This window comes from Mustelus asterias, unplaced genomic scaffold (genome assembly GCF_964213995.1).
Source record: "Mustelus asterias unplaced genomic scaffold, sMusAst1.hap1.1 HAP1_SCAFFOLD_4189, whole genome shotgun sequence".
Taxonomy (NCBI): domain Eukaryota; kingdom Metazoa; phylum Chordata; class Chondrichthyes; order Carcharhiniformes; family Triakidae; genus Mustelus; species Mustelus asterias.
The window spans coordinates 7,501-20,382 of NW_027594134.1; the positions used below are offsets into that span (position 1 = coordinate 7,501).

The window sequence follows — 12,882 nt, forward strand, 5'->3', positions numbered from 1 at the left end:
TAGATCTTGGCTGATCTGTATCTCGACTCCATTCACTCGTCTTAGTCCCATTTCCCTTATCATCCTTACCCAACAGTAATCTATCAATCGTTCTAAATTTTTAGTTGTTCCCCAGTCACAACAGTTAAAGTTAAAGTTTATTTATTAGTCACAAGTAAGGCTTACATTAACACAGCAATGAAGTTACTGTGAAAGTCCCCTGGTCGCCACACTCCGGTGCCCGTTCGGGTCAATGTACCCTGACCAGTACGTCTTTCAGAATGTGGGAGGAAACCAGAGCACCCGGAGGAAACCCACGCAGACACGGGGAGAACGTGCAAACTCCGCACAGACAGTGATCCAAGCCGGGAATCGAACCCGGGTCCCTGGCGCTGTGAAGCGGCAGTGCTAACCACTGTGCCACCCCGAATACCATCCTTATAATTTAAACCTACAGTCTTCGTATCATTCTGATACAAACTCATGAATTAGTAGCAGGAATAGGCCATTCAGCCCCTCAAGCCTGCTCTGCTATTTAATAAGATCGGATTGTGGCCTCAAACTCTACTTTCCTGTCTGCCTCCCACACCGTATGACTCCCTAGTCAATCAAGAATCTATCGGGGGCGGCACGGTGGCACAGTGGTTAGTACTGCTGCCTCACAGCACCAGGGACCCGGGTTCGATTCCCGGCTTAGGTCACTGGCTGTGTGGAGTTTGCACATTCTCCCCGTGTCTGCGTGGGTTTCCTCCGGGTGCTCCGGTTTCCGCCCACACTCCAAAGATCCGTGGGTTAGGTGGATTGGCCACACTAAATTGCCCCTTAGTGTCAGGGGGTTAGTAGGGTTAATGAGTGGGGTTATGGGGATGGGGCCTGGGTGATTGGTGCAGACTCGATGGCCTCCCTCTGCACAGTAGGGATTCTATGATTCTAACCCAGGGTTAAAAATATTTAATCACTGTGCCTCTACTTGTCTCTGGGAAAGAGAATCTCATCTTCGTCATAAATGGGAGACCCCTAATTTTTAAAACTGTGTCCCCCTAGTTCCAATCTCTCCCACAAGAGGAAACATCCTCTCAGCATCCCCTCGGGATCTGTGTGGTTCAATCAGATCACCTCTCATTCTTCTAAACTCCAATGGCTACAGATCCAACCTGTGCAACTTTTTCTCAAAACATAACCCCTTCATCCTAGCATCAGTTGAGTGAACCTTCTCCACTGCCACTAATGCAATTATGTCCTTTCTGAAGGAAGGAGACCATTTTTTAATTCATTCGTGGGACATGGGCGTCGCTGGCTGGGCCAGCATTTATTGCTCATCCCTAGTTGCCCGAGGGCAGTTGAGAGTCAACCACATTGCTGTGGCTCTGGAGTAACATGTGGTCATGATGTGGAGATGCCGGCGTTGGACTGGGGTAAACACAGTACGAAGATTAACAATACCAGGTTAAAGTCCAACAGTTGGACTTTAACCTGGTGTTGTTAAACTTCTTACTGTGTACCATGTAGGCCAGACAAGGACGGCAGATTTCCTTCCCTAAAGAACATTGGTGAGTTTTTCTGACAATCGACAATGGTTTCATGGTCATTATTAGATTCTTAATCCCAGATATTTTGTATTGAATTCAAATTTCACCATCTGCTGTGATGGGATTCGAGGCCGGGTCCCCAGAACATTAGCTGAGTTTCTGGATAATAGACTAGTGATAATACCACTAGGCCATTGCCTCCCCTAGACTGTATAGAGTATTCCAGATGTTGTCGGACTTGCACTGTACACCTGTAGCAAAACATCCCCACTTTTATACTCCATGCCCCTTGCAATAAACAACATTATTCCATTTACATTCCTCATCACTTGTTAGAAAGTAACCGGTGACAACTTTGATTGGATGTAATGTGACCAATGGGAACAAGATGCAAGGGTCAGCTGACCCAGTAAAACATGGAACCAATTACAGAGTGATGTAATCGTCAGCTGACCAGCTGATTCACTATAAATGAGGAACTATGTAGAATTGTGGAGAGCTTGGAGTGACCCAGGGCGAGGCCCCAAGTTTGGAGTCATGATGTTTCTTTATTAAACCCTTTCTTTGATTTATAAGTTGGAGTAAGTTTTGTTGTATTTTCATTAGCTGCATTTTGAAGAGTTCCTCCTGAAGAAACATCGCTTACTGTAGCAGCCAATTAACCTTTTAAGATTCATGTATCCGGACACCCAGATCCCTCTACATCACAAAGTTCTGCAATCCCGCTCTATTTAAATAATAGACTGCTTTTCTGTTCTTCCTGCTAGCTCTGTCCCACATTATACTCGACCTGCCAGACTTTCTGCCTCTTTGTTTAACCTGTTCAGATCCCTTTGCAGACTCCTTACGTCCACTTCACAATTTACTCTCCCACCTAACTTTGCCTCACCAGTAAATTTAGCAAACATACTTTTGGTCCTGTCAGCCAAGTCATCAACAGACAGAGTCAGATGAGGAACCTGTGTCACCATCTCCTTGTAAACAGTTAAGTCCAGAACACGGTGCTCTAAATGGGATCCTCACAACTGGAACATTGCTGCCATTCCTTTGCATATTGCAGCCCTCTTGAAACGAAGACCAACATTGCATTAGGTGTTGAAATCATGCTTTTGGAGTTTGCACTTTCTCCCCATGTCTACGTGAGTTACGGTTACGGAGATAGGGCCTGGGTGGGATTGTGGTCGGTGCAGACTCAATGGACCAAGTTGGCCTCCTTGTGCACTGTGTGGATTCTATGGTACCTGTGATTTCTGTTCATGGGCCCCCAAACCGCTCTGTTCCTGTTAATTCAGAGAGACAAGAGGAGCATTCATTGAATTGTATGGCAGAAGGGGAGGCCATTCGGGCCATCATTTCTGCACCAGCTCTCCAACTGGGCATCATGACTCAGTACCGTTCCCCTGCCTTTTCCCCCGTCCCCCTGCACATTGTTTCTATTCAAATAATCATCTAACGCCCTCTCAAATGCCTCGATTGAACCTGCCTCCACCACACTCCCAGGGGGAACATTCCTGCACACTCCCTAGATTCTAAAATAGTTCTGACAAAACACTCTTCCTTCTCAAGTCGAAAGTGGGTGACCTCAAAACGGCCCCCACAGCTTTGCCCCATCACTTAAGCAAACTGCCCCCCAGAGCTTTAATGAGGTGGGGGGGGTAACAGGTCAGTTACAAATTGCCATACAGACCTGATTGCTGGTGCCTCGGTTTGCCCCCGTCTCGGCCATGGGGTAAGTGTTGAAGGGTCTCCCGGTTTGGTGCGTGCTCTTCATTGCTCCGTCTGCACCAGGAGCATGTGGGGGACGGATGTTTGGGCCAGAAAGGGGTCGCTTGTCTCTTGGGGACTGAGGGCTGGTCTCGCCCGTGTACGTAGATTTCGGCCTCTTGTCCGAGCTTTCGTTTCTCTTGCGCTCCTGCGTACCTGTGGGCTCGGTGAAACCTACGTGATTGCCCTCCCGATCGCTCGGATGGTCTCTCCTGCTATCTGGCTTGTCGTGCGATTTGGTCTTACTGTCAGCGTGCCGGTGGTCAGGGCGGGGCTCCCTGCCGCCGTGGTGATTGGGCCGGTTTCCAGCAGTCCTGCTCGGCTCCTGCCCCCTTGGCTGTTGCGGGTGAGCCCGGCTATCCTCTCGCTCAGCATTCCGGTTCCTTTGCCGGTCCTCCCTGCCCTGGTCCCGCTCGTCCCGGGACTCCGGCTTGCCCCTCTCGCTTCTCCCCTTGTGGTCGTGGTGTCTGTCCAGCTCAGCCGGGTACGTGCCCTTGGAGTGCGCCTCGTGCATCCCATTCTTGTGCAGTCCATCCTGCATGGGGTCTTGGCGGAGGAGGGAGGGTGGGCTCCCGCGCCGCAGGGAGTTGGAACGAGTCACGGAAACATTCTCAAATTCATCCAGAAGCCAGTTGAGAGAGCAGTCGATTCCGATTTTGCTTCCCCGGACAATGGCCTGAAACACAAAAGAGTAGATTTTAATTCAGAGAGACAAGAGCAGCATTCACTGAATTGTATGGCACAGGAAGAGGCGATTCGGGCCATCATTTCTGCACCAGCTCTCCAACTGGGCATCATGACTTGTGTCTTTTCCCAGTACCCCTGCACATTGTTTCTATTCAAGTAATCATCTAACGCCCTCTCGAATGCCTCGATTGAACCTGCCTCCACCTCACTCCCAGGCGGAACATTCCAGACCCCCACCCACTCTCTGGGTGAAGATGTTTTTTATTCATTCCTGGGACATGGGCGTCGCCGGCTGGGCCAGCATTTATTGCCCATCCCTAGTTGCCCTTGGAGGGCAGTTGAGAGTCAACCACATTTCTGTGGCTCTGGAGTTACACGTAGGCCAGACCGGGTAAGGACCGGCGGCACGGTAGCACAGTGGTTAGCACTGCTGCTTCACAGCTCCAGGGACCTTGGTTCGATTCCCGGCTTGGGTCACTGTCTGTGTGGAGTTTGCACATTCTCCTCGTGTCTGCGTGGGTTTCCTCCGGGTGCTCCGGTTTCGTCCCACAGTCCAAAGATGTGTGGGTTAGGTTGATTGGCTATGCTAAAATTGCCCCTTAGTGTCCTGAGATGCGTAGGTTAGAGGGATTAGTGGGTAAAATATGTAGGAATATGGGGGTAGGGCCTGGGTGGGATTGTTGTCGGTGCAGACTCGATGGGCCGGATGGCCTCTTTCTGCACTGTAGGGTTTCTATGATTCTATGATTAGTGAATCAGATGGGTTATTCTGACAATCAATGGTTTCATGGTCATCAGTAGATTCTTAATTCCAAATTTTTTTTATTGAATTCAAATTTCACCATCTGCCGTGGCGGGATTCGAACCCGGGGCCCCAGAACATTATCTGAGTTTCTAGATTAATAGACTAGTGATAATACCACTAGGCCATTGCCTCCCCTAGATTGTATAGAGTATTCCAGATGTTGTCGGACTTGCACTGTACACCTGTAGCAAAGCATCCCTACTTTTATATTCCATGCCCCTTGCAATAAACAACATCGTTCCATTTATGTTCTTCATCACTTGTTAGAATGTAACCGGTGACAACTTTGATTGATGTAATGTGACCAATGGGAACCAGCGTGTTCCAGGCCCCAACCACTCGCTGAGTGAAAAGGGTTTTTTAAATTCATTCCTGGGACATGGCTGTCGCTGGCTGGGACAGCATTTATTACCCATCCCTAGTTGCCCTTGAACGGCAGATGAGAGTCAACCACATTGCTGTGGCTTTGGAGTCACATGTAGGCCAGACCGGGTAAGGACAGCAGATTTCCTTCCCTAAAGGGACATTAGTGAACCTGATGGGTTTTTTCTGACAAATCGACAATGGTTTCACGGTCATCAGTAGATTCTTAATTCCAGATTTTTTTTTTATTGAATTCAAATTCCACCACTTGCCGTGACGGGAATCGAACCCGGGTTCCCAGAACATTAGCTGAGTTTCTGGATTAATAGTCGAGCGATAATAACACTAGGTTATCACCTCCGCACATCACAACGAGTTACTGATCCAAGTGTTAGAAACTCAGTAAGGTTGGAAATGCCCCCAGCTCAGTGGCTCTCCTGCCTTGGAGGCAGCAGCAGGTCGTGGCTTCAAGATGCACTCCACAGACCTGAGTGGGTAACCTAACAAATTCAGTGAGGGATGGTTGCATTGTTGGACGCATGGTCAGGGAAGCACTGGATGATATGTTAAACTGAGACACCACCAGCGTGTTCTGGTCACCATCCCATTACGCTGGCCACTGTTTCTCCTTAAAGCAATTCCCCATCCAAATACACACAGCAGCAGCAACAGAAATCATAGAATCCTTACAGTACAGCAGGAGGCCATTTGGCCCATCGAGGTTGCACCGACAACAATCCCACCCAGATCCTATTCCCGTAATCCCAAATATTTACCCCCCTAATCCCGCTAACCTACACATCCCAGGACACTAAGGGCAATTTAGCATGACCGATGCACCTAACCCACACATCTTTGGACTGTGGGAGGAAACCGGAGCACCCGGAGGAAACCCACGCTGACAAGGGGAGAATGTGCAGACGCCACACAGGCAGTGACCCAAGCCAGGAATCGAATCCGGGTCCCTGGCGTTGTGAGGCAGCAGTGCTAACCCACTGTGCCACCCCCGAATAACATTTATTCGTGTCTTTGGAACCATGTTAAAATAAGAACTACTGCCTTTGAGGAAGGACTTCTCCCCAAGTAACTTCCACGCAATCTGGGAAACCTAACAGTCCAAAGATGTGCGGGTTAGGTTGATTGGCCATGCTAAAATTGCCCCTTAGTGTCCTGAGATGTGTAGGTTAGAGGGATTAGCGGGTAAATGTATAGGGAGATGGGGGTAGGGCCTGGGTGGGATTGTGGTCGGTGCAGACGCGATGGGCCGAATGGCCTCTTTCTGCACTGTAGAGTTTCTATGATTTTAACACAACAGAACGGACACTGAAAAGTATCAGGTGTTAACACTGGAACCCACTGCCCCGTGAAGGATGTTGTGGCAAATGAGCAAGTATCGTCACACAATACCGTAAACAGCACTCTTTATACTGAGCCACTTAAATTGTGCAGCCCTCACTTGAAACCTTCCGAGAGAGATTCGTTTTAAAACAAGCATGGTACCATGTTTTTAAAATAACACAGCAGAATTTTGTCTGGAAACTTCACAGATCCCGAGCTGCGATATAGAGACAGGTCGGGTGAATGGATTTCACCTATTGCGAATGCTGGCGTTTTTAATCATTTTTATGAATTCCCCTTAGAGTCCTGCTTTTGGATTTGTATTTAAAAAGTGCTGGGAGTGCGAAGAGGAGGAAACTAAGGCAAACCATATTGGGCAGGGGCGGGCAGAGTGGACACTGAGGCCAGGGCGGCACGGTGGCGCAGTGGTTAGCACCGCTGCCTCACAGCGTCAGGGTGCGATTCCCGACTCGGGTCACTGTCTGCACGTTCTCCCCGTATCTGCGGGGGTTTCTTCCGGGTGCTCCCGGTTTCCTCCCACGGTCCGAAAGACGCGCTGGGGATCTTCACAGTAACTTCATTGCAATGTTAATGTAAGCCTACTTGTGACACTAACAAACGTTTTGGCAAGGGAGAAGAGGAAATGGAGGAGACACTGCGTAGTGAAGTAGAGGGGAGGGAGGTGGACAGGGGACGCACCTGGGAGAGCAGAGGATTTCGCCTGCTCATTTATAAATCTCAGTACTTTCAAGCTAGTCAAACTTTTACAGATGCACCATAGAAAGCATTCTTTCTGGTTGTATCACAGCTTGGTATGGGCTCCTGCTCTGCCCAAGACCGCAAGGAACTACAAAGGGTCGTGAACGAAGCTCAGTCCATCACGCAAACCAGCCTCCCATCCATTGACTGTCTACACTTCCCGCTGCCTTGGAAAAGCAGCCAGCATAATCAAGGACCCTGTGCACCCCGGACATTCTCTCGTCCTCCGGGAAAAAAGTCATCCAAAGGTCTGAGGTCGCATGCCAACTGATTCAAGAACAGCTTCTTCCCTGCTGCTGTAGGACTTTTGAATGGATCTACCTTGCACTAAGTTGATTTTTCTCTACACCCTAGCTATGACTGTAACACTACATTCTGCACTCTCTCCTTTCCTTCTCTATGAATGGTATGCTTTGTCTGTAGAGTGCGCAAGAAACAATACTTTTCACTGTATCCCAATACATGTGACAATAATAAATCAAATCAAATCTTCAGTGATACATTATGGAGCCATTCACACATCCATCTCTCCCTCGTTGGATCAAATGCAGAACTGTCTTGGTCTTGTTTCAGCTCCATTGGGCATCCGCCCAAAGAGGCGCAGTGAATTACATACAAGTTACAGCATCCAAACAGGACATTCGGCCCAACTAGCCCATGCTGGTGATGATGCTTCAGACAAGCCTTCCCCCCCCCCCATCTTATTTCATCCAACCTGGACATAACCTTCTATTTCTTTCGCCTGCACTTACTTTGTTCTGAGCAGCAAGTTCCATAGTCTCACCACCCTCTGGGTAAAGTAGTTTCTCCTGTGGGAATATGATTTATTGCTGACTATCCCCATGTTTAGGATTCCTCCACAAGTAGAAACATCGGGCTGGATTCTCCGACCTCACTCGCCGCCGGGATTCTCCCGTCCCGCCGCAGTGAACGGGGATTCTCCATCCTCGCTGGCAGCGGGGGACGTGAACGGCCCGAGAACTCCACCCATCTTCTCTACATCTGCCCTATCAGAATTTACAAGAAGCCAGTGGGTCACCACCACCCCCCCTCAACCTATCGTCTGAAAGATGCGGCTGTTTTCTCTCAGTCTTTTCTTAACGGTTATAACCTCTCCGTTCTGGTGCTTTGCACAGAATGCTGAACTGGTCGTAAATGCTTCAAGTCGACGGTTGTGAGCGGCAACAAGGGCCTGGTGGTTGACTTGTGGTTCAGCATTCCAAGACATCAGAAAGGGAGCCTAAATGTGGGAGATAGGATTAACAGATGGGCCACATTCCAATCTCTGGGCCCCACAGGTGGTAGGTACGGTTACAAGTTGGAAATAGTGACATTAAGTGCTCATACCCATACACTCGGCAAGAATGTGGAGTGTTAGTGATCTCAGCACAATGTAATTCCAACTACTCTGATAAAAAGAAGCTTGCTCCCTGCAATGTAACAATGCTGATATTGTTGGCAGTTACGGTCTGAACCCGTACCGTTAGAACATAGCTTATCTGGGGAGGCAGTGGGGTAGTGATTCGATTTGATTTATTATTGTTGCATGTATTAGTATACAGTGAAAAGTATTATAAAAGCAAATTACTGCGGATGCTGGAATCTGAAACCAAAAGAGAAAACACTGGAAAATCTCAGCAGGTCTGGCAGCATCTGTAAGGAGAGAAAGAGCTGAGGTTTCGAGTTCCAGATGACCCTTTGTCAAAGCTGGAAGTGAAAAGTATTGTTTCTTGCGCGCTATACAGACAAAGCATACCGTTCAGAGAAGGAAAGGAGAAGGTGCCAAATGTTGTGTTACAGTCATAGCTAAAGTAAAGTTTATTTATTAGTCACAAGTAGGTTTACATTAACACTGCAATGAAGTTATTGTGAAAATCCCCTAGTCGCCACACTCCGGCGCCTGTTCGGGTAACACTGAGGGAGAATTTAGCACAGCCAATGCACGCTAACCAGCACGTCTTTCAGACTGTGGGAGGAAACCGGAGCACCCGTAGGAAATCCACGCGGAGAATGTGCAGACTCCACACAAACTGTGATCCAAGACAGGAATCGAACCTGGGTGTCTGGTGCTGTGAGGCAGCAGTGCTAACTACTGCGCCACCCCAGCTAGGGTGTAGAGAAAGGTCAACTTAATGCAAGGTAGGTCCATCCAAAAGTCCGACAGCAGCAGGGAAGAAGCTGTTCTTGAGTCGGTTGGTACATGATCTCAGACTTTGTCCTGACGGAAGAAGGTGGAAGAGAGAATGTCCGGGATGCGTGGGGTCCTTAATTATGTTGGCTGCTTTTCCGAGGCAGCTGGAAGAGTAGACAGAGTCAATGGATGGGAGGCTGGTTTGAGCGATGGACTGGGCTTCATTTACGACCCTTTGTAGTTTTTTGCAGTCTTGGGCAGAGCAGGAGCCATACCAAGTTGCGATACATCCAGAAAGAATGCTTTCTATGGTGCTTCTGTAGAAGTTGGTGAGGGAGTTGTAGCTGACATGCAAATTTCCTTAGTCTCCTGAGAAAGTAGAGGCGTTGGTGGGCTTTCTTAATGATAGCGTCCGCATGGAGGGACCAGGACAGGTTGATATGGGCACCTAAAAACTTTAAGTTCTTGACCATTACTACTTCGTCCCAATGGATGTAGACAGGGACATGCCCTCCACTACGCTTCCTGAAGTCAATGACTATCTCCTTCGGAGCACCCAGAGGAAACGCAGACACGGGGAGGACGCGCAGACTCCACACAGACAGTCACCCAAGGCTGAAATTGAACTAGGGTCCCTGGAGCTGTGAAGCAGCAGTGCTAACCACTATGCCACCCGTAGGTTCAGATGTTTCTATGAAGCAGCAGTGTAGGACCTTGAAGATGAAAACCTTTACTCATGAACATATCTACCAGTTCAGTTCAGTGCAAAAATCTAATGGTGCTATTATTTCCTCAGTCAACTGCCAATCATCTTGATTGTGATCTGTGGAATCTTGCTGTGCACTTGCCTACATAACAGTGACTGAACCTCAACAGCAATTCACTGAGTGGCACAGTGGTTAGCATTGCTGTCTCACAGCGCCAGGGACCCAGGTTCGATTCCCAGCTTGGGTGACTGTCTTTGTAGAGTCTGCACGTTCTCCCCGTGTCTGCGTGGGTTTCCTCCGGGTGCTCTGGTTTCCTCCCACAGTCCGAATGACGTGCTGATTAGGTGCTTTGGCCGTGCTAAATTCTCCCTCAGTGTACCCGAACAGGTGCCGGAGTGTGGCGACTAGGGGGTTTTCACAGTAGCTTCACTGCAGTGTTAACGTAAGCCAAATTGTGACGAATAAATAAACTTGAACTTCAAAGACTATTTCCTCGGGTGGATGGAGCTATTACAAGGGGGCATAACTATAGGGTTCATGGTGGGAGATACAGGAAGGATATCAGAGGTAGATTCTTCACGCAGAGAGTGGTTGGGGTGTGGAATGGACTGCCTGCAGTGATAGTGGAGTCAGACACTTTAGGAACATTTAAGCGGTTATTGGATAGGCACATGGAGCACACCAGGATGATAGGGAGTGGGATAGCTTGATCTTGGTTTCAGATAAAGCTCGGCACAACATCGTGGGCCGAAGGGCCTGTTCTGTGCTGTACTGTTCTATGTTTCTATGTTTTAAACTGAATGTGAAGCATTTTGAGGCATGACAAGTGTAACCCCCTACTGACAACTATATGCTCTGAGCAGCTGAGTTAAGTACAAAGAAGAACAAAGAACAGTACAGCACAGGAAACAGGCCCTTCGGCCCTCCAAGCCTGTGCCGCTCCTTGGTCCAACTAGACCAATCGTTTGTATCCCTCCATTCCCAGGCTGCTCATGTGACTATCCAGGTAAGTCTTAAATGATGTCAGCATGCCTGCCTCCACCACCCTACTTGGCAGCGCATTCCAGGCCCCCACCACTCTCTGTGTAAAAAACGTCCCTCTGATATCTGAGTTATACTTTGCCCCTCTCACCTTGAGCCCGTGACCTCTTGTGATCGTCACCTCCGACCTGGTGAAAAGCTTCCCACTGTTCACCCTATCTATCCCCTTCATAATCTTGTGCACCTCTGTTAGATCTCCCCTCATTCTCCGTCTTTCCAAGGAGAACAACCCCAGTCTACCCAATCTCTCCTCATAGCTAAGACCCTCCATACCAGGCAACATCCTGGTAAACCTTCTCTGCACTCTCTCTAACGCCTCCACATCCTTCTGGTAGTGCGGCGACCAGAACTGGATGCAGTACTCCAAATGTGGCCTAACCAGCGTTCTATACAGCTGCATCATCAGACTCCAGCTTTTATGCTCTATACCCCGTCCTATAAAGGCAAGCATACCATATGCCTTCTTCACCACCTGTGTTGCCACCTTCAAGGATTTGTGGACTTGCACACCTAGGTCCCTCTGTGTTTCTCTACTCCTGATGACTCTGCCATTTATTGTATAACTCGTCCCTACATTATTTCTTCCAAAATGCATCACTTCGCATTTATCCGGATTAAACTCCATCTGCCACCTCTCCGCCCAATTTTCCAGCCTATCTATATCCTGCTGTATTGCCCGACAATGCTCTTCGCTATCCGCAAGTCCAGCTTCGCTATCCGCAAGTAAAGCTGTACCTGGGATGTGCTTGATGTTATAAGGGGCTACTATGTAAGTGTTCAATTAACAGGATCCTGAGTTCTTAGCGGTTGGTGTTGAGCTAGGCTAAATTTCCTATTTACCAATAAATGTCAGTACAGGCGTGAATGAAAAGGATTAGTGGATGCAGTTGCAATCTAGAGTAATAACCTATTAATAATAGCGCAGTGCCTCCTAAAATGGTAAGTATGTAAACCTTATAATAAAAGGTTCAGGACAACCATGCAAAAGGAATAACAAAAATAAATTTATTTTCTTGCATTGTTGCATCTCATAAAACAGGTAAAGAGTCCCAAACTAAAGATTTTTCAATTAAACAGTTTCAACCCTGAGAAATGTTCAAAATATTACCAAGCGCTTGGATTTATAAACATTGGGGCCCATACGTTGGTGCACATATGAAGCAAACACGCCCTCAACAACACACTGCTGATACCGTTCAGTGTCTGATAGTATAGTCTCCAGTCACTCACGCAACCGCAACACACACAGTCCAGAAGGGTCTGCGAGCGGGAAGATGATGCAGCAGGAAAAAAAAATGCAGCAAGCTGTCCGTGTAGTGACGCAGGTCCAGTGCGCTGAAGTCTGTCCTCCTCGGCAGTGCTACTTAGCAAGTTAGCTTCAGCTAATCCTCGTTCTCTCCGTCTTCTCAGTGAAAACTACGCCCGGCGTTTATAGCTGACTGTCCCTCACCGGCAGTTTCTAGCAGAAACGTCCACGCTTGAGAGGACAAGACGATGCGCTTTACACTTTTTCTCAACAGTAATGAAAATAACAAACAGGACTAAACCTTGCTGCCTTTCACTTCAAAAACTGGAAAAAAAACGCGTTACTAAACTGCGACAAACACGAGCTTTAACTGCACAGTAATATTTGTGCCCATACTGTGAAGTATGTTAGTCTACAAATATTATTTGCCTCGACGTTAAAACTGGGTATTTTACCGCATGGAAACAGCTCCTCTCCCCCACGTGTCTCCCCACTGCAGCTTCCTCTTCCCCACGTGTGTCTCCCCACTGCAG

The 12,882-nt window shown here is 48.3% G+C and overlaps 1 protein-coding gene across 1 annotated transcript in view; it reads right to left on the minus strand.

Annotated features, from left to right (window-relative positions):
• The window catches only part of LOC144490996 (uncharacterized), a gene marked incomplete at its 3' end in the record, with an annotated part of 9,144 nt that extends 1,144 nt beyond the window's left edge, over positions 1–8,000 (minus strand). The window contains exons 1-2 of the mRNA XM_078208678.1: positions 7,977–8,000; positions 3,196–3,948 (exon numbers count right to left, since the gene is read on the minus strand). Coding sequence (XP_078064804.1) covers positions 3,196–3,948; positions 7,977–8,000 — 777 coding nt within the window. The remainder of the gene's footprint in view (positions 1–3,195; positions 3,949–7,976) is intronic.
• Positions 8,001–12,882: the final 4,882 nt, after the last annotated feature.